Source organism: Epinephelus moara, chromosome 21 (genome assembly GCF_006386435.1).
Source record: "Epinephelus moara isolate mb chromosome 21, YSFRI_EMoa_1.0, whole genome shotgun sequence".
In the NCBI taxonomy this organism is placed as follows: domain Eukaryota; kingdom Metazoa; phylum Chordata; class Actinopteri; order Perciformes; family Serranidae; genus Epinephelus; species Epinephelus moara.
The window spans coordinates 7913048-7931471 of record NC_065526.1 but is presented as its reverse complement, the minus strand read 5'-3'; the positions used below and the strand labels follow the sequence as shown (position 1 = coordinate 7931471).

The 18424-nt window shown below is 41.7% G+C and overlaps 1 protein-coding gene across 5 annotated transcripts in view; it reads left to right on the top strand.

The window, feature by feature from the left end:
- Nucleotides 1-18424, top strand: part of LOC126382781 (5'-AMP-activated protein kinase subunit gamma-2-like) — a 34925-nt gene that overhangs the window by 5675 nt on the left and 10826 nt on the right. For 3 of the 5 annotated variants that reach the window (XR_007569090.1, XM_050032851.1, XM_050032849.1), the window contains 4 exons: nt 1728-1989; nt 12613-12839; nt 16412-16463; nt 18117-18223. Coding sequence is in view for 4 of the 5 variants with exons in the window: in XM_050032851.1 (XP_049888808.1) it covers nt 1728-1989; nt 12613-12839; nt 16412-16463; nt 18117-18223 (648 nt within the window). In the remaining variant the exon portion in view is untranslated. Of the gene's footprint in view, nt 1-1727; nt 1990-4662; nt 5299-12612; nt 12840-15869; nt 16068-16411; nt 16464-18116; nt 18224-18424 lie in introns of those variants that run through there. The other 2 variants (XM_050032852.1, XM_050032853.1) reach the window with 2 other exon arrangements.

The window sequence follows — 18424 nt, the reverse complement described above, 5'->3', positions numbered from 1 at the left end:
TGGCTACTCAAAACCTACTGGGACCCTCAAAATATTGTCCATCGCCCCCAGAGGCTTATCGTTGTCAGTCTGATAGCTGATAGTTACAGCATTTACTAGGTGTTCCATTACCCATACTAACATACTTTTTAGTGTGTCAGAAAATGATTTAGTTTCGCAATACATAGTATGTGAAATGCAGTACGCCAAAAATACCAGGATGTTCTTCTGCATCTGGTCACAGTTTGCAGTATGCAAGGCACTAGAGACACGTTTAGCTGCAGCCACATTCAGTTTAAAGCCTTTGCGACAAACCACACCCACCATCAGAGCAAGACAAACCTACCAACGTCACAGTTACTTAAACCCTGCTACAACATGACACTGTAGTGAACACATATGAAGCCAAACTAAGCATTTATCCACTTTATTTATTGTGGGGGGTTTTTCACTATACATGAAGACACGCTTCTTCTAACGCTTCATAGCTAGCTAAACATTAACTTAGCATTTTCTCGAGGGCCCTTTGCTTCCGGACCAATGACTGAAGGGGGCTGACTATGTAGGAATGGTGGGCAAGTCATGTAGCAGGTGGGCGGGTCACATAGCTGCAGCTATACCGACTCGGAGCCAGCATGCTTTTCTGGCTATTCTGACCCACAATCCTCCGCGCAGTGGAAAAACACGACACATCAACTGAGCAGTAGACAGATGACAGCTTGACAGCTCGTAAACAGCTTTCAGAAGCTGCAGTGATTAACGGCGGCACATTCAAGTGACTAAAGATCAGTCTAATAGCATTTACAGGAGGGAACCAACAACACAAAGACATAACAATAAAAACAATGACAGAGAGATGTACATGTAATTTTACTGTCATAAATATCTGTTAGAATCTACAATGCAGTTAAACTATATACATCGCAAAGTAACAACAGCTGAGCTCTCCGGGTTGACCTTCGTCTCTGGCGGGCCAGTGAATGACGTTTTGTTTTATCTCCAAGGTAACAGACATATATATATATATATATATATATATATATATATATATATATAAGCAAGAGGTCTAAATTTCAGGGTGCAGTGTTAATGAAAAAATAGTATTTCCCGATTATATGTATACTGCTTCAACAGTACGTACTTTGTAAAGGCAGCTGCAGTACCTACTAAAGGTAAAAAGGAAACGTATGTAATTCGGATCGCAGCTTGAGTCTTTTGAAGGTGTGTGCAGACAAAAAGAGATCTATCTGCTTAGGATTTGTTTGGTTTCAATAATAAAATTCTCCACACATTGACTATAAAACAAGTGAAAAATGTTGTGTCAAAGACTTCTCCAGTGAAGAATCTGTATTGTTGGTTTGTCAGTAACTTTTATAGATCAAGAAAGAACATTTACTTTATTGCACTTTGCACACAATACATTGTCATAGTGCTTTTTTATGAGACACAATTAAGTGTTACAGTGGGTCTGACTAAACAAAACACTCTTGCATAAGTGAAAAAAGAAGAAGTAACCAAAATAGCAAGCTCCCACAAAAAGTGCAATCAGTCACTGTCATTTCACAATAAATCTCTTCTCCACATTTGCTCACTGTGTATGGCCTTTTGGTTTGGATCCTGCAGAGTTTTTCACTGCATATCCCTGCAGCCTCTCACCACCTCACATAACACAGTTGATACACACTGAACATGAGCCACACATTTACGAGAGTGCAGGTGAATAAAACTGCCTCCTTATTGTCTCTCAGGGAGAGCGTCGCATCCGTTCAGCCAGCCCCATCAAAGGAGGGTCTGCGAGGAGCCCACCCAGTGCCCCTCTGCCCCTGTGTCCTCAGTCTGCTCCAGTACAAGTGAGGACCAGCTCTGGTTCACCCAGGACTATCTTCCCCTATCCCTCCTACCAGGACTCCCCACCCAAGTCCCCCCGCCGCCTAAGCTTCAGTGGTATCTTCCGCTCCTCATCCAGCTCCACACCTGCGAGCATCAAAATCTTCTCCAGAACCAGAAGAGGTGAGTCAAAGAGCTAACACTGCACTGACTGTCCATTCATACTGAACACTCTGACTGTTGTAACATCAATCGGTGGATTGACTGCAACTGCATTTCGATGGTTTTATAAATGTGAAATATAGTGTGTCATGTGGTGACAAAGCAGATTAATACTGGTGTTACTTTGTGCAAAAGCAGGTCTCGTAAAGGAAGTAAGACACAATAGATGAAACTAGGTTATCTCAAAGATTATTTGGGTTTCCTGCTCTATGCGCGAGGTAAAGCCACATACAGGAACCTTTGTCTATCTGATTGAGTTCACCAGTTCAGATGCAGCCTGTGACAGAACTGACACAAAAACTTGCAGTGCAGCATTTTCTCAGTTATATGCACTGAGCATGACTGTGCCAATAAGGAAGTAGAAGCTTAGATTTCCTCATGGTACAAAAAAAAAAGAAAAGAAAAAGCCAGTGCTTTGTTTTGCAATTCCCCACAGGCCAACACGGTCACGAGCCTCGTCAGACAGATGGGCGAGGTGGCCTTCATTATCAGTCATCCTATTATTGATGTCAACAACTCTCTCAGGAAATGAAAAATGGTGGGCTTTGTTTACTGTCAGAATCACAGAGGAGTTTCTTTAAGCTCCCGATGCCAAGTGCATTTCAAAGCCAGTTTATAAGATTAAGTTACAGGTTTGGCATCCAACGGGTGGGAGCCCAGCCATGCATTCTCCATGTCAAAATTAAAACTCATTAATGACATAATGGTAATATCGGTATGCGCTAAGAGGTGGAAACGAGACAGGCTCGGCAGAACAAGGCCCTGTTTTATGAAGAGCAGACCTAACGGGCAGATTTTCAGCTCTCATGTCTCCATGAATTTGGAAGGCTGATTATTACATAACAAAAACCGGCCTGTTTCACATGGAAACGGCCCTGCTGGAAGCAGCATCAAACAGCACCAAGATGAGTCATGTGTTTTTGGCTCGTACATATACCCATTCTTCTGTTTCCTCGCAGAGGGTCGGTCTGGCAGCGGCTGGTGGAATAGCTCTGTTAGGGCCAGACCTCAATAGTCAGAGTGCTCCGTTTCCTCTGGAGGTTATTATTGATGGTAACCAAACTAAAACACACCAAAACACACTGACGGCTACAGCCTTCTCGTGCCAGCTGCTCGGGATTTTTAGAGTGTGATGTGGTTTGAGACATTACATCCTCTCCCTTTCTTTTTCTGACTAATGATGTGGCTTAAAGTGGTCGGGTGCCAACGATATTAGCAACAAGTATGCTTATGAATTGATATCATACAGCGACTGAGTGGGCACGCTTGTGTTTTTTTAAGTGGGATGTTTTTGTAGACACCCTACTTTCGCCACAAGGGTGTGCTGAAGGCATACTGTTGTCTGCATATACTTACACTCATGTTGAGTAAGCTGTCAGTTTTATACATCTGCATCATTATTTGTATCTTTGACCATTTAAGTGAACATGGAGGGGCATTTTTTAGAATTTTCTGTCATCCTGAACATTTAATTTTGTATAATTCAACAATATTTATTAGGTGTTTTCTCAGATGCATACATATCCATATGTGTTACCAATAAGATCAGAATGTCTTCTCATTCCTGTCTGGTCTAAATATGTGTTTCTCATCGCCTGGACATTGTCAGTCTCTCACTACTGAAGGCAACTGTGGTGCTTTCATACCCTTATCTGGAAGTGACCAGACTCTCAGGACCTCCTCGTACAACCATGCAGAGGTTTTTTTTTTTTTTTTTTCACCCTCTCCCTCCGTTGCTACTGTGTGCTGTATGTTGTCAGTAAATAAAGGAACCGGGCAGTTTTGACTGTACAGATTCGCAAAACGCAGACCTTAGAAGGGCAGTGTGATTTTAAGTGTGAAAGCGAAGCTAGGGGAGAGCTTAAAGAAAATACACTGTAGATTAGATTTAAAATCCTCATGGATCTGAAACTTAGCAACCCTCAACACAAACTGAAGTGAATTAGTTTCATGAGACAACTGAAAATATTATCAACGTGAGTATCAAAGGATGTTTGAGATGACTGATTTTGTCATTGGTATTTCAGCCCCTCACTCATATTAGTCATTGACCCACTGAGCTGAGTGGAACACTTGCATAACATGTTAATTGAGATATGTACTGGACACACTGTAGCTAATGTGAGCCGCAGATACTGAGTGGGCCATCTGTCACGGGTAGGGGAGGCTAGTGGTATTGAATGGAGGCTTTCTGATCAGCTGACAAAACATGGGATGTCCCCCTGCTGTCATCTGACAGGGGGCTGGCCTCAGCACTCTTAAAGGTCAGGCCCCCAAAAGTTACAGACAGCCGAGTGTGCAAATGACAGAGCTGCGGGACTCCCGGCTCAAAAACCACAACTTTCATGTCTCCATTTGTAGTTGTTATCTCAGGAAACGCTAAGATTGTGTGATGCTGAACGTGTGTGACATTGTGTGAAGACAGAGTGAGGCAGATGTGCCTGTGCGTACTGTCCTCTGTTGGAAGAGGGAGGGCAGTGGAAAGAGGAGGCGGGGAGATGTGCAGCCTGAGCCAATCGCTGGTGGATCCTTCGTGGACTGGCCTCCTTTTACAGGCTGCTGACATGCGTGCTATATTAAAGAGACGCCACCCACAGCTGCACCTGACAATTTACAGCACAGACACAGCTGAGAGGGGGGAAAGGCGGACCGGTCCCAGTTAGTATTTGCATCACTTGCTAGAGGGACATTTATCAGCTGAAGCTGTGTGGAAATTACAGATTTCATACAGCAGACACAGAGACAGGTGCTGGCTCTGTGCTCCGTGGCCCTGGAGTTTTGTTTTGTTTTTTCGCCTGGACATGCAAGCTTAGACTATATTGGTGACTTGCTGCGGTTGTCATTGTCTGTTCGTAACTAATACTGCTGACTCAAAGGAAAGGTGGATTGCTTTACTTCATGGAGTAGCTAATTTTTCCACCTGCAGAAGACCATTCTCAATATTCTCGATTGAAGGTGAAGAAGGATCATCTCTCTCCTAAAGACATACTAAACCACTCCAAAGACTTGATCTGTGGGCATCAGTTGGATATACTTTTCAACTTAATTTCTGTACTCCTGTCTTCATCCAGCAAATGGAGTGACTCTCAATGGTTTCTGAGCCTTCTCTTTGCCCCTATCGTGATGCAGATGGTCATGGTCAAATTTAGTTTTGAACCCACAACTCACTGTGTTTCATGAAGAGGTTTGGCAGCCTGAGGAGGAGCAAGAAACGGAAGGAGCAAGATGGGCTAGGAGGGCGGCATCAGTCCGAGTCGTCATGTCTGTCTGGTAATGTGCTGTGCTCTTCACCTGCTCCAGTTTTACGGCAGCTTCCTTCAATAGTCCAGTAACTTTGGATTCAGATATTTTATGTTTACACTCAATCCATGCATTCATCTAGAAATGACAGTCACATGCTAGTGCACCTTTTTACGGACATTACATTTTAAATTTCAGTCGTCCTCCATGAATATTCTTTGATTGAACAATGAAGTTATTCTCCGTTATGTAAAGGCTATGTATATATATATATGGGGAATGCTGCCCGTTGTGGCCTTAGGTGCTCCATATAGTTTAGGTGCTGATTGCGTGGGCTCCAGTCTCTGGTTTCACAAATGCATGCACCGACCAAAGTGGTAAAGCTATGTGTGAGAGGCTGACCTGGGGCAGGAGGTCAGCTATCACTTCGCTAAATGCTATATACATCATGTTGGTGTATGCATTGGGCTTAATTGATACGTCTTCTTTAATTTGAACGTTAAAGCAGAGACGAGGATAAGTGAAATATGTTTTTATTTTGTAGTAATTCTCCTGCCATCATAGTTAAGTAACTTATGGCCAGCTACACTAGCTGATACAGTGTCAGTTCATTATTTCTGTCCTATATCCTGAGGCAGTCTCTTCAGAATAGCTGCTCCATTTTGAAAACTTTATTTAAATCGACAGGAAGCATTTTAGCTGAAGTAAGGACAAACAGAACATGCTAAGTGGAATTTTTTTTTAGCTTTCTCTTACGTGTGGGGCAACACATCGATATTAAATCAACATTGTGATATGATATGAGAGTAGATATTGTCTTACGTGTTGGATATCATATCTTGTGTTGTCTTTCCTGGTTTTAAAGGCTACATTACAGTAAAGTGATGTAGTTTTCTGAACTTAACAGACTGTTGTAGCTGTTCTATTAATTGCCTTTACCCACTTAGTTGATTATATCCACATAAGTGATGATTATTTATCACAAGTATCATTGTATACATATGAGATGTCGACTGACATGGTATTTTTAATGATAGTTTGGAACAGCAAAAAGTAGAAAGCTGTTTATTTGGACCAGGAAAATACATATTTAACTCTAGAACTAAATATCAAACTCAAGGTAATTAATAGAGAAATCTTTAACGGGACATCAAACTAACCGTAAATAATCTAGATGGGAGTGATTTTTATCTTTTAAGCTACTAATTTTCCTCAAATTCAACCTGAGATTCTCATTACCTTGACTTTGTGTATGAAGCCTCCTTTCAAAACAGTGATCAAAGATGAGTAGTATTTCTGTTATTTGTATTTGAAATATGTATTTCAATTACATTTGAGTATTTTGCAATTGGTAAAAAAAAATTAAATGTAATTTGACACAAGATACTTTAGAGTTGAGTAAGTTTGTATTTTTGAAATACTCATTCAAAAAACATGACAAAGGAAACTAGGTCAAAACATTATATGGCTGGACTGTGTGTGGAACACACGGACTCATGGACGTTCGCTCTAGCACTAATATCGCCAGCAGTTGTGGTCCAGGTAAAATCTTTATGTAAATTCATGTTAAAATGAAGAGCGATGCATGTAGACACACACACAGCAGAAGGGACCTGCTTTTCCGGAGCTGTACCCACTGATCAAGCTCCGTTTTGTTTGTTCTAACACAAGCCTCCACTCTGTAACTGCGGTCTGTGATGTAGGCTACATCCCAGCGTGATGGTGGAGACTGCTCAGTGATTGGCAACCACTGAAGGCAAATTCCACCAATAATAATAGTTTGTAAAATGTCCTATTAGCAGCGATGTATTTGCCAAACCACCTCCGAAATTGAAATTGGTCGACTTCTATTAAATATGTTGTGATAGCACCAACAGTCAGCCCTACAGTATCGTCACAATATTGATATCATGATATTTGTTTTCCTCCACAAACCCCTGCCTTAGCGTGGGGACTGTATCTCCGTTCATAGTAGTCCTTCATGTTTTCATGAGAGGTAGCAGGCCACCATGAAGAGCTACAGAAAATGGATGCCAAACAAAAACCACAGGCCCCTGCACAGACTCAAGGCAGCTATCGTAAAGTGTTAGCTCATAATGCTTGATGTGTGAAGCACTGGGACACAGTGTGTGGCGTTCAAGTGGCACTTTATCACAGACTTTACAGCTCCTGATTTAGAGCCAGCCTGACCTCGGTGGAGTAGACAAGAAGAGCACAGTCCTGTCATCATGATGTACGTCCAAATGTGGCTTTGTAAGATGTACAGTTCATCGTAAAGGTAGTGTACGACGTGGTGACACCTCAGCCTAAACTATATGTCCTTTGATCCAGAGTTTCCACACAATGCAAGTGCAGCTATGTCGCTGCTGACATCTGACATCTACATGAGAAATTTCAGTCGTTGCCAATTAGAGGATGTCTGTGTGCTCCTCAGCAACACTTTGTGTGTCTGTTCGAATTGTGACTGCTCATTTACAGTAAATGTTTGGCCATGATGCAGTTTGCACACCTATGTGATAGTGAGCCTGCCATTAATGAGCTGCTGTCAAGTCCTTTGTCACAGAGAGCCTGTATTATAGTGCACTTAGCAAATAAGCTTGAAACCCTTGTTGCTAATTGGGGTCACTGACTGCAATATCACACAATACTTCATGATCCACACACCAGCTCTAACCAGTACGCCTGTACAAACATAGCCATTCACTGTTGTGATGATTGTACACGGCTGGCCAGAGAAGGCTGAAGCACAGTATCCATTGGGCCTGTAGCAGCTTCTGCTCTGACGTCAACCAGAGAGGATCACGTTGCCCTCAGAGTCACCGTAGACCCATTTCACTGTCAGCTCCTCAGGGGGCATCCGCTCTGAGAGGATCTGCTTTTATGGGTGTTGTGTTAACACGGCTTGCCCAGTAAAACTAGGCTGTTACTGTATTGTCTTTTTCTCACCTATAATGTCTTCAGAAACAGGTTTTAGTGCACCGTTTGGCTGTAAGATGAGAATTGGTGAACAGGATGTGGGCACCATACTGTTTCATGTATCGTAAAAAACAGAGGCTGAAAATACTTAGATCAAACCGTAAAACTAAGCACTGCTAATCAAATATGAACCAAGATTCTGTAACTGCGTTGCCTATTTCTTACCTCAGTGTTTTCAGATAGATATTACAGCTTACTATTTAACTGTAATATGAGATTGTTTGTTACCAGCTTGTCGCCATATTGTTTCCTGTGGAAAAACAGAAAAGCTTGCATTACGTCACCCACCAGTGGGAGGGTTTATTTGTCCGGTATGGTGCGGTGCATTCTGGTATGGCAGGTTTTCTGCCTCTTTTTCTTTTATTATTATTTTTGTGGGGGTTTTGCCTTTAATGTCACGACAGTAAGTGAAATGGGGAGACAGAGAGAGAGTGGGGACTGACATGCAGCAAAGGGCCGCGAGCCAGAATCAAACCTGCGGCCGCTGCAGCGAGGCAATGCCTCTGTACATGGGGCGCCGCCACTATCCACTATGCTACCAACGCCCCAGGTTTTCTGCCTCTTGAGCAAAAGCAAATGTCACAGTCCTTTTTCTTCATTTTGTCTGGTCATACAGCAGCAATATTTAAAGTGTTTCTGTATTTCTACTGCATAGACAGCTCAGTTATTTTAAAAGACCATTTTTTCAGCAGTAAAACACTTCATTTAAAAGCTAGAATAAGGAAATGTTTGGCATTTTTGCTTGAAAAACTACAATTAATTAATCATCAAAATAGTTGCTAAGGGTTCTTTGAGCTGACATGTTGCTTCATCTCTACTTTAAATAGTTGCATTATGAAGTGATATGGAAAAGTGATATGGAGTAGACGGAGCTGTATCCATTGCATAAGTGCATCTTTTATCGGTACGTGTCATGTCCTCGGGTAGCCTCACTATATTGAGAACTGCATAAGTGTTGTTTTATGTTTGTAAAGTTAGATGTACTGGACTCCTCACAGCGAGGCATCCATTTCCTGTTTCCTGTGCGGTGTCTGGCAGCCTCCTTTTAACCCGGCTGAGGAGAGAGCTCCCGGCCCTGCTGTTATCTCCTCCTGTGGAATGTGCCACAACAGCGTGGCTAAAATAAGAAGGCTACACTGCGGAAGCAGGGCACACCAAAAAGGGCTGGTGCACGCCAACTAAATGTCAAGAGATAGTGTGGAGTGCGCTCTGACAGACCAAAGAAAAATGTTCACTCAGTACACCGGGCTTAATTTATGATAAATGCATCCTAAGGTTTAATAATGATCTTTTTGAGGATTATTATATTATTATTATATTCAGATAGGAGAGAAAGCTTATCACTGGGAGTTTGTTAAAGTCAATGAGTCATACTGGTCACACTGTCGATACATCTCTCCTGGTTCAGTTCAAATATACACACGCTGTTAAGCTTTGAATGATGATCCCAAATACTTTATCAGTAATATGTTCAAATTACTTAATAATGACCTCAGTTTGTTTCATGTGACTGAGTCAGGTGAGGTGATTTACTGGAACTGATTCTTGTATTTTCATGCCGGCAGATGAGTCCTCATGTGACATTTACATAGCTTTAATGTCACAGTAGCGCTCGATATGGAGGCGTGATAAAGCCAACTGGAAGTCTCATGGTGGAGGCCTTGTAATGTGAACCATTTGGTCCTCATCACCCATACCACTCTTTGTCTGGCCTCAGAAATATGTCAGCATGGTAGAGGCGGGGCAGCGGAGTGTCACATGTCACCCTGCGTAAGATCGTGATGGCTGATGTGAAAGAGCATGTGAGGGCTGTCATATGACTGACACCTTCAACCTGACACTGGCGCAGGAGGAGCTGCGTCACAGACAGCTGACTGCCACACTGGAGTTTAATGCAGCTGCTTATGTTGTAATTGACCTAGTTATAGTGGAGGGACGCCAGGAACAGGAACAAGACAACCTGCACGATGTTTCTTTTTCCAATATTGATCCATTATTGATCACTTTTTAGAGCATTTATTTAGAAGAGTTGAGCATGGAGTGCCATCAAGGGATTCTTCATTAAAATTAAGTGATGCAGGTGTTAACAGCTGTCAGTTCACTCCACCTGGATAATTATAACCTTCAGGTAGCAATTAAATATAATCAACTACTTAATTGATGCACTTAAAAAACAATTTTGAAAAGAGATAATTACATTTACATTAAAATATGAAACAAAACCAAGTGTAAAAATGTATAATGCATCATCATAGTTCTGCTCTTTGTCTTTAAAGATGATACGTGCATCAGTGATTTTTTAATTTTGATAATTCATCATTTTGATATTTATGTTTGCCACCATTTTGTTAATCAATATTTGTTTCTGAGGCTTATTTCAGCCTTTACAATTTCCTTTACCACGCACATTTTAATGTGAAGACATGCTGTCAGTTTGTCACACTGAAAGTTTAATGGGGTTCAACATAGAGACGAGTTCTCACCGGCAAGCTTTCAGCCACTGATCTGACACTGATCCAATCCTCCACTTCCATAGCAAAAGAGTGTCTCTTACAACATTTGAAACCAAAATAAAAAGCAAGGGACAACACAAGTGTAAGATTGGGAGGCACACTAGTGAATGGAATAACAGAAATAAAAGGCCGTCCACACAGGTGTTTACACCTCTGGCTAATGAGACCTCTGCTCAGGTCTAATCAGTTGAAAAAGTGAAAACACCTGTGTGGGCTTATGTGGCTGTGTAGGGCCTCTAAAATGTAACTTGCAAATCATATTAGATTTTGTATATATATTTATCATTTAAAGACATTATGAAATACAATTGAAACATTTACATGATGTGTTACAGTAAATGCATAATATAATCTTCATGAACGTCTTAAGAGTTTATCATTTATGTACTTGATTACAAAAAAGGTGATCTCAGTCATTTGGTTTAAGGTGATCATAAAACTTAATCCGAGTTGTCCTGAGACATTACAACAATATCAAACATGTTTAATATTATTGCTTTTAGTCTCGGCTTATGCAAATAGTAATGTTCAGTGTTAACAACCAGTAGCTGCACTCTCTCCAATGCCAAACAGGAAGCAGCAAACCAGGTAGACAGTAAACAGGCACTGCTTCTCAAAGTCAAGGATGCTTCCTTGGTAGGACGAGTCCTGCCAAATCAAGTCCTACAAAGTTCCTAGCATTCGTTGAACACACATTGGAAGAGGCTAGGGAGTGCCCAGGTGTGTGTCATCGAAGGGCCCCGCTTTCAATTACGGCAAATCATGCGCAAAGAATTGAGGATACACACATGCATTCTTGAAAATTCTCTGAAGGAAGGACTTGGTCCTCAGTAAAATTTGAATTGGATCCTTAACATCGGAACATTCCTTTGGCGGGGTGCGATGACGTAGCCTCCTTGAAATTCGGCCCTTCAGGGATTCCTCCTTGACTTTTAGAAGCACCATTGAGGGGACTCCAGGGAGGCGCAAGAACGTGAACAAGTCTCAGTTCTCTTATACTGTAGAAAATGAGGAGAAACTGGTGGAGTTCTAGAGTTAACAAGAGTCTGTGTTTAATTCACCGTTTATCTGATCCACCAACCAAAGCTTATTTTGAAATGGTTCACCTCTCCTTCCCACTAAAATACCGCAGCTAGCCAATGGAAGCTGGTAGTAAGTTTGTACGCAAATACGCTTTATCTGTATAGATCAAATTGATGCCAAATTGACAAGAAAACTGTAGACATATGACGCCTTTTATTTTATGTTTCTAGGGTGATATGTTTTTGCTAACACGTAAAGAATTATTAATATGTCATATTTCTTAAAGGGAGTTTGGTGTAATATTTCCATCAGGAGCAGGATGGGAAGTAATGTAGTCTTGCAAATATTGACCCTGCAAGATGACCAGTCTTTGCAAAATTTTACAGTATACTCCGTGACTTAAAACTCTTATTGTCTGTAGATATGAGAGAGTGTCAAACTTAAGTCGTTACAGGTCATTTTCACAGCACGCTCACACTCTCCTAGTGTATGGTAGGCATTAGTTGTGTAGCTGCCTTTCTAATGGTTGTGCATCCATGTCTGTCAGCGACTGGGCTGAGACTTTATCTCCAGTATCTGTGTTGTTTCTCCGTACCCAGGACTCAGTCCCTGATGGATCAGATATGCATTCCTTCTCTGTTATAGTGCGTGACAGCATTGATGGTATCTGCAGCGGTCATGATCGTAGCGCCTAGATGATGCCAAGTAAACCTATCAGTGATGTCAGTCCTCACAGCGTTTCAGTGTCGCTGAAAACAAGATATAGACTGACAAGGAGAGGAACAAGAGATAAGTTGTTGGTATCTATTGTGAACCTTTTATCTGTCTGCAGCCTCTGGACTCTCCACACCACCCGCCACCCCAACCCAGGCATCCAGCCAGCCTGTGTTCACCCAGGAGGCCCAGCCGAGCGGGCCCAGCCCTGAACGCCTGGAGCAGAGCCTCCGATCCCGCTCGGTTTCCACACCTCCAGACACAGGACAGCGCCTCAGCCTTCCCTCTGCGAAACCCCCAATCCCTTCCTCGAGCCCTGTGCCATCTTACTCTACCTCACATCAAGTAGGTCACGCTGCAACAATGTTTAAAGTAAAATAAATCATGTAATTTGTTTGCAAGACAGTTCAGCCACTACTTCTGAACCATTTGTGTATCAGGAACTCACCCTGTGTTGAATTTGTGAAGAGACCTTTGTTTTTCTTGAATGCCTCCACAGTGATTGCAGAATCCAAAATGAGAGGAAAATCTTGATTAATTGAAGTGAAAAGGGTTCATGTTTAAACTAAATCAAAACACACATTTACAAACTCTCACACATCTCGTGCAGTGTAATCCAAGTCTCATTCATCCAGTTGTATAATCAGTACTTCCCAAACACATGCATTTTTGAAATACTTCCTCATAAACAGTCTTATGCACAGACGAGTGCTCAATGAAATGCACAAGCAGAGTTAAAGCACACACCCAGGCGCACTACTTGTATGCAGAATCGTTATATGCCCAGTTCAGACCAAAGATTCACCATGAGACGAGTTGAAACATGCGACTACGTGCAATGCACCGTTCTGCAACGTTCTAAAAACCTGCCGGTTCTCACCAACGCAACTAGATGAGACAGTGTATCATCTCTATGCAACAACTCTCTGTACTTCTGTTCTGATTTGGAGCTTTTCAGGTTTATTTTGTGGCTGAATATAATTTGTAGCTTCTTAAAATATGAAGGAGGATAGTGATAGTGAGATACTGGCTACGGCTGCATTTGTAGTAGCGATGAAACGGTATTCATAACAAATACACCACTATAATATAAGCAAGCAGCGCCAGTTAGTTGGTCAATGAGAATGTGTGTGTGAGGGGGCATGAGCATGTACAGGGAGCAGCAGCAGCGACCCACCGTCCGACACCGGCACACGTGAGGACGGAAACAGAGGGCTTGGCTTAGCGAACACGTCGTCTGCTGCCATTTTGCCTTGACCAGCGGACGTCACTACAAGCCGACTGGCTGTAGAAACAGGTGACGTGCCGTAAGTTCTAAAACCAGCTGCTGGCGATTACACCAGCTGAGTTGCAGGTGACACCATCAGCTGGCTCGAGTTGAGCTCAGATGGCCAGTTCACACTGCTGCAACTTTTCTGTGCAACGTTCTAAAATGGTTTCATTTCGTCGCGAATCTTTTGTCTGAACTGGGCTTTAAATACTTTTTTGTGAAAATGCATGTGTTTGGGAAGTAATGATCATACGACTGCATAAATGAGACTTGGATTATACTGTGTGAGTTGTGTGAGAGTTTGTAGACTGATGTTTGTTATAGTTTTGCTGCAGCACAGACCCCTTTTACTGTCATTCATTGAGTGTTTTTTGCAGTTCTTGAGTTTTCATTCATCGTAGACACAACAATGTTTTCTTCACAAACACGGCGCAACACAGGGTGAGTCACTGACATACAAAGAATGATCACTTTGTGGGTGAAGTATTCCTTTATTGTGGGTATGACTCAGTCAAATACAATGAGGTGTGACTGCTTTCACCAGTCATGAAAGTCAGAGCACAAACATAAATGTTGCGCACGGAGCAGAGAGATTTCACAGCACAGGTACGAGACTAGTGTAAAGGTCACCTCTCCATAGCTTTAGGAGAGGGTGGTCTGAGTTAACAAGTATTGACTGAAGTGTCCCTGGGGCGTAGGAATAGCATATGCATGTGAATTCCTAAAATACGTGAGAAATTTTTTGCTTTTGCTTGAATAAAAGAGAGGTACAGTATGCAGGTCAAATACTGTACTTTGCCCTACTTTAATATCAATTATACTGTAGCTATGTTTTTTCAAAGTAGTGGTAAATACAGCGTGGATCACATGATGTTGAAACGAATCTTTTATTTGTGGCAACATAGCAGTCTGTCCATGAGTCATGCACTGCTTTACTCAGCGCCATAAGGGTTTACTTGGGCAGTGGTGAACAGAAAGCATGGATGATGCAAATCCCTTAAATTCAGGCTGTGACGCCAGAGCATGCTGTGTGTCAACAGGGTTGTGTTTGCTCTATTTGCCGTGAGAATATAAATATTGTCTCTGCACTGAAGCAGTATCTCAAACAGAATGGGACGTTTGAGGAAACGGGTGAATGATCGTCTGTTAAACAGCTGGGAAGTAGTTCAGGGTTTTGTCACAAGGGTTTTTCATTGTGGGTTTTATTTAGAATTCACCACAGTCTGAGTCAGGATGTGATATCAGATTTCCCACAGCTAGCCGCCCATTTAATGAATAATTACCTGAGGGTCTGCCTCAACCTGTCTGCTCTGAGTGATTGTGGATTCAAGCCAGAGAGGGTAAATCAATATATCATCACCAACATTGTATACGGTTGATATGAACACCAAGGACTCGTGAGTGTGGTTGAAGAGTGATGAGTCAGTGCCTGTCAGCCTCTCCATCATTCATAACAGAGGCTCAAAAATATAATCTTCTGATACTGTAGTTTACTTTCTGCTAAATCCAATATCAAAAGCAATTAATGTAATGGGTTTGTGTACGTCTGCCTCCCTGGAGTTTGCTGTAATACTGAAGCAGGCTGCGTGCCCGCTGTGATGCAGCAGGGAAAGATTTATGGAAGTGCAGGAGGAGGTTTTTGGCGAGAGAAGCGCTGTGTCACCATTGCAGGGCAACTCTGGGGAACTGTGTAGCATCGCAGAGCAGGTATGCAGCCTTTCTCACACTGCTGCAGTGGCTTGTTGTGAATACACTTGCAAATTAGGGACCCAGGGAAATCATGTCTCAACAAGCACACTTTTTGAGTATGCAAATCTCTCAGCATGACACAGCATATTTCATGCTGGGAAGTCTCCTAGTTTGTGTGCAAGATGCAAATAACTCAATTTGCATGCCATTTATTTTCTCATGCTGCCGCAGAGGAACCAAAGAGTTGCTTTTGTGGAGCTCAGCCATGTTGCTCGTTTTGTCAGAAGAAATTAACGCTGAGGATGTGACAAGGCATCCCCAGCTTCTTGCTGCTAAGCAACGTAAGGGATTTCCTAATATGGCGAAGCGCTCAGGTTGCTCTGCATGGAGAGGTGTGTCCACGGCGCGTGGAGCTTCCTGGTTTCTCTCTACGCTGCAAAGTGAGAGACTTTTACTGCGGGCAGTGTGGTTTGGCAGATTATAACAGTCACAAAGGGCTCAGCTGATTTATTGTGGTGGGATTAATCCTCACACGGCTGGTGGAGCGGCTGGTGGAGCGGCGCGTAGACATTGGTCCCCCCCTACTGCAGCAAATGGATCAGGACTGTTCCACTGTGAGTTTCAAGGGGTGTGTTGTAGTCTAATAATAATGTGCTACTGAAGTTGAAGCTCCGCGGCACAAGGTTCATGTCACGTTAGCTGAGTATATTTAGCGGAGCCGGAGGAGATTAATGAAGCGGTGAAACGCCGGTGGCGCGCGACGTCTTGTTGTTGATGTTTGGGTGTTTTGCGCACCGCGCTCGGTGTGATCAGTCTGCTGGGGCCGCGGGGGGAAAAGTCGCTTCACCCAGCTGCTCACTCACAATCCACAGCAAAGTTTTGTCCTGCGCTGCCGCGTGTTGTTGTGAGGATTTGCTGCGATCTTCACCGCACACTTCTGCCTCTTCTCCTCTCACAGGTCTACGGTTTATTCGAAGGCATGCTGGAGAAACTTGAACTAGATGATGATGGTAAGTGTCCCACTGCGTTTTCTGCTGACCCACTGCTCTATTTTACTACCTTCAATGCAGTCAGTGCTGGAATGTAAAGGTGACATCAGGGTATCAGAGGTATTCCAGCTGTTTGGAGCCAAAAGAGACGATGACACAGATGTCAGAGCCGTGTGCAGCGTCTGCTCAGTCCTTACCTCACAGATTCAGTGATTCATCAGCTATGAATTGTGCCACGAATTGAAGGAGTTTCCTCCACAGGCTGCTGTCATCATTACAGATCTAAATTAATATTTTTTTTAACGGGAATTTTACACAGCAGTCTTAATTCATAAAGACACAAACCTGTGGAATGCTAGAGATTATTTGCATTATTATTGTAAATAAAAGTTATCTTCCTGCAGCATTTGAGGCTGAAACTGACGAGTAAAAATAATTATTTTAAATATTTTTGGTTGAATAATGATTCAGTCTGTAAAACATCCAAGAAATATAATAACAAATGGCTAGTACCCAGACCCCAGAGATTTTTCAGAAATCAGACATATTTTGTTGATTCCAACGGGGAAATTGTGAAACTGTACAGTTACTCTGATATATAGCATTTAGAAATATAAGAAAGAAGAAATAGAAAGTATGTGAGCGTTAAACATTAGTATGTAAAATATTTGAAATGATAAAATATGTGTATTATGCTAAGAATGTAAAACATATAAAAAGTATGTTTATTATGTGAGGTATGTAAAAATATATTTTTTAAAAAGTACATTATGCTAAGTTAAGTGTGTAGAAGAAAGTAAATATGTGCATTATTTTAAAAATATAAATTATGTAAAAATATAAAAATATGTGCATTATACTAAGTATGTAAAGTATGTAAAAATATAAAGTGTGTGCACTTTGCTACAATGTATAAAGCAAGTACGTAAAGTATTTGAAATGATAAAATATGGTAAGAATTTAAAGCATGTAAAAAAAAGATTAAAAGCATCATTGTTTATTATTTGTGTCAGGTATGAAAAAAATATAAAAAAATATGTCCATTATGCCAAGTAAATTCTGTAAAGAAAAAAAAGTGTATTATTTTCAGTATATGACCTGTAAAAATATAAAATATATGTGCATTAAACCAAGTTTGTAAAAATATAGACGTATGTGCATTATGCGACAACATATAAAACTAGTATGTGAAGTTTTTAGAAATGTAAAATATGTTTATTACGCTACTGTGTACAAACAATTTATATGTAAATAGGAAAATTAGAAATATGTACATTATGTGCATCATATGGGATACTTAAATCAATATTGCAGCAGTTGAATTATTACATAAATTATTGCACAGTAAAAACGATGTCTTTAAATTGCTCGGTTGGCTGATTTTGTCGCTAATCTTATTTTGTTTCACAATACTGTAATCTTCAATCTGCATCATCAGTGAATGACTTAAAGTACATTGCTATCTGTGTTTTTCCGCTGTTTCTGTCTGGTTGGTGCCAAAAGCAGATCTTAATTATCGGTAAGATGGAGCAGTAAAGTGGCTGTAAGTGGTCCAGACCCGTAATGGTTGTTTGGGCTCTCAGAGTGTGTTGTGTTTCCAGGCTCTCATTATATATTCCCTGTGAGATTTCTCCTTCCTCTAAAAGTATTTTCCCTCCCTTTTTGTTCTCACAGCTGCTGAACCTGAGAGTGATATTTACATGCGCTTCATGAAATCCCACAAGTGCTACGACATCATCCCCACGAGCTCCAAGCTGGTTGTGTTCGACACAGCACTCCAAGTTAGTATTATGACAAAGTGAAGTGTCTCTTGCCTGCAGACAGACCTTTACGTGACGTGGTCGAGGTTGCTCCTCTTGAGAACCAAGGGAGACATTCAGCCGAAGTTAATGTTCAGTAAAATTGGCCGGTGTATTTGCCTCAGAGCAGTCTCTGTGAAATGGTTGATGAAATTGTCATAAAGCTGTTAAACAGTAATCCTG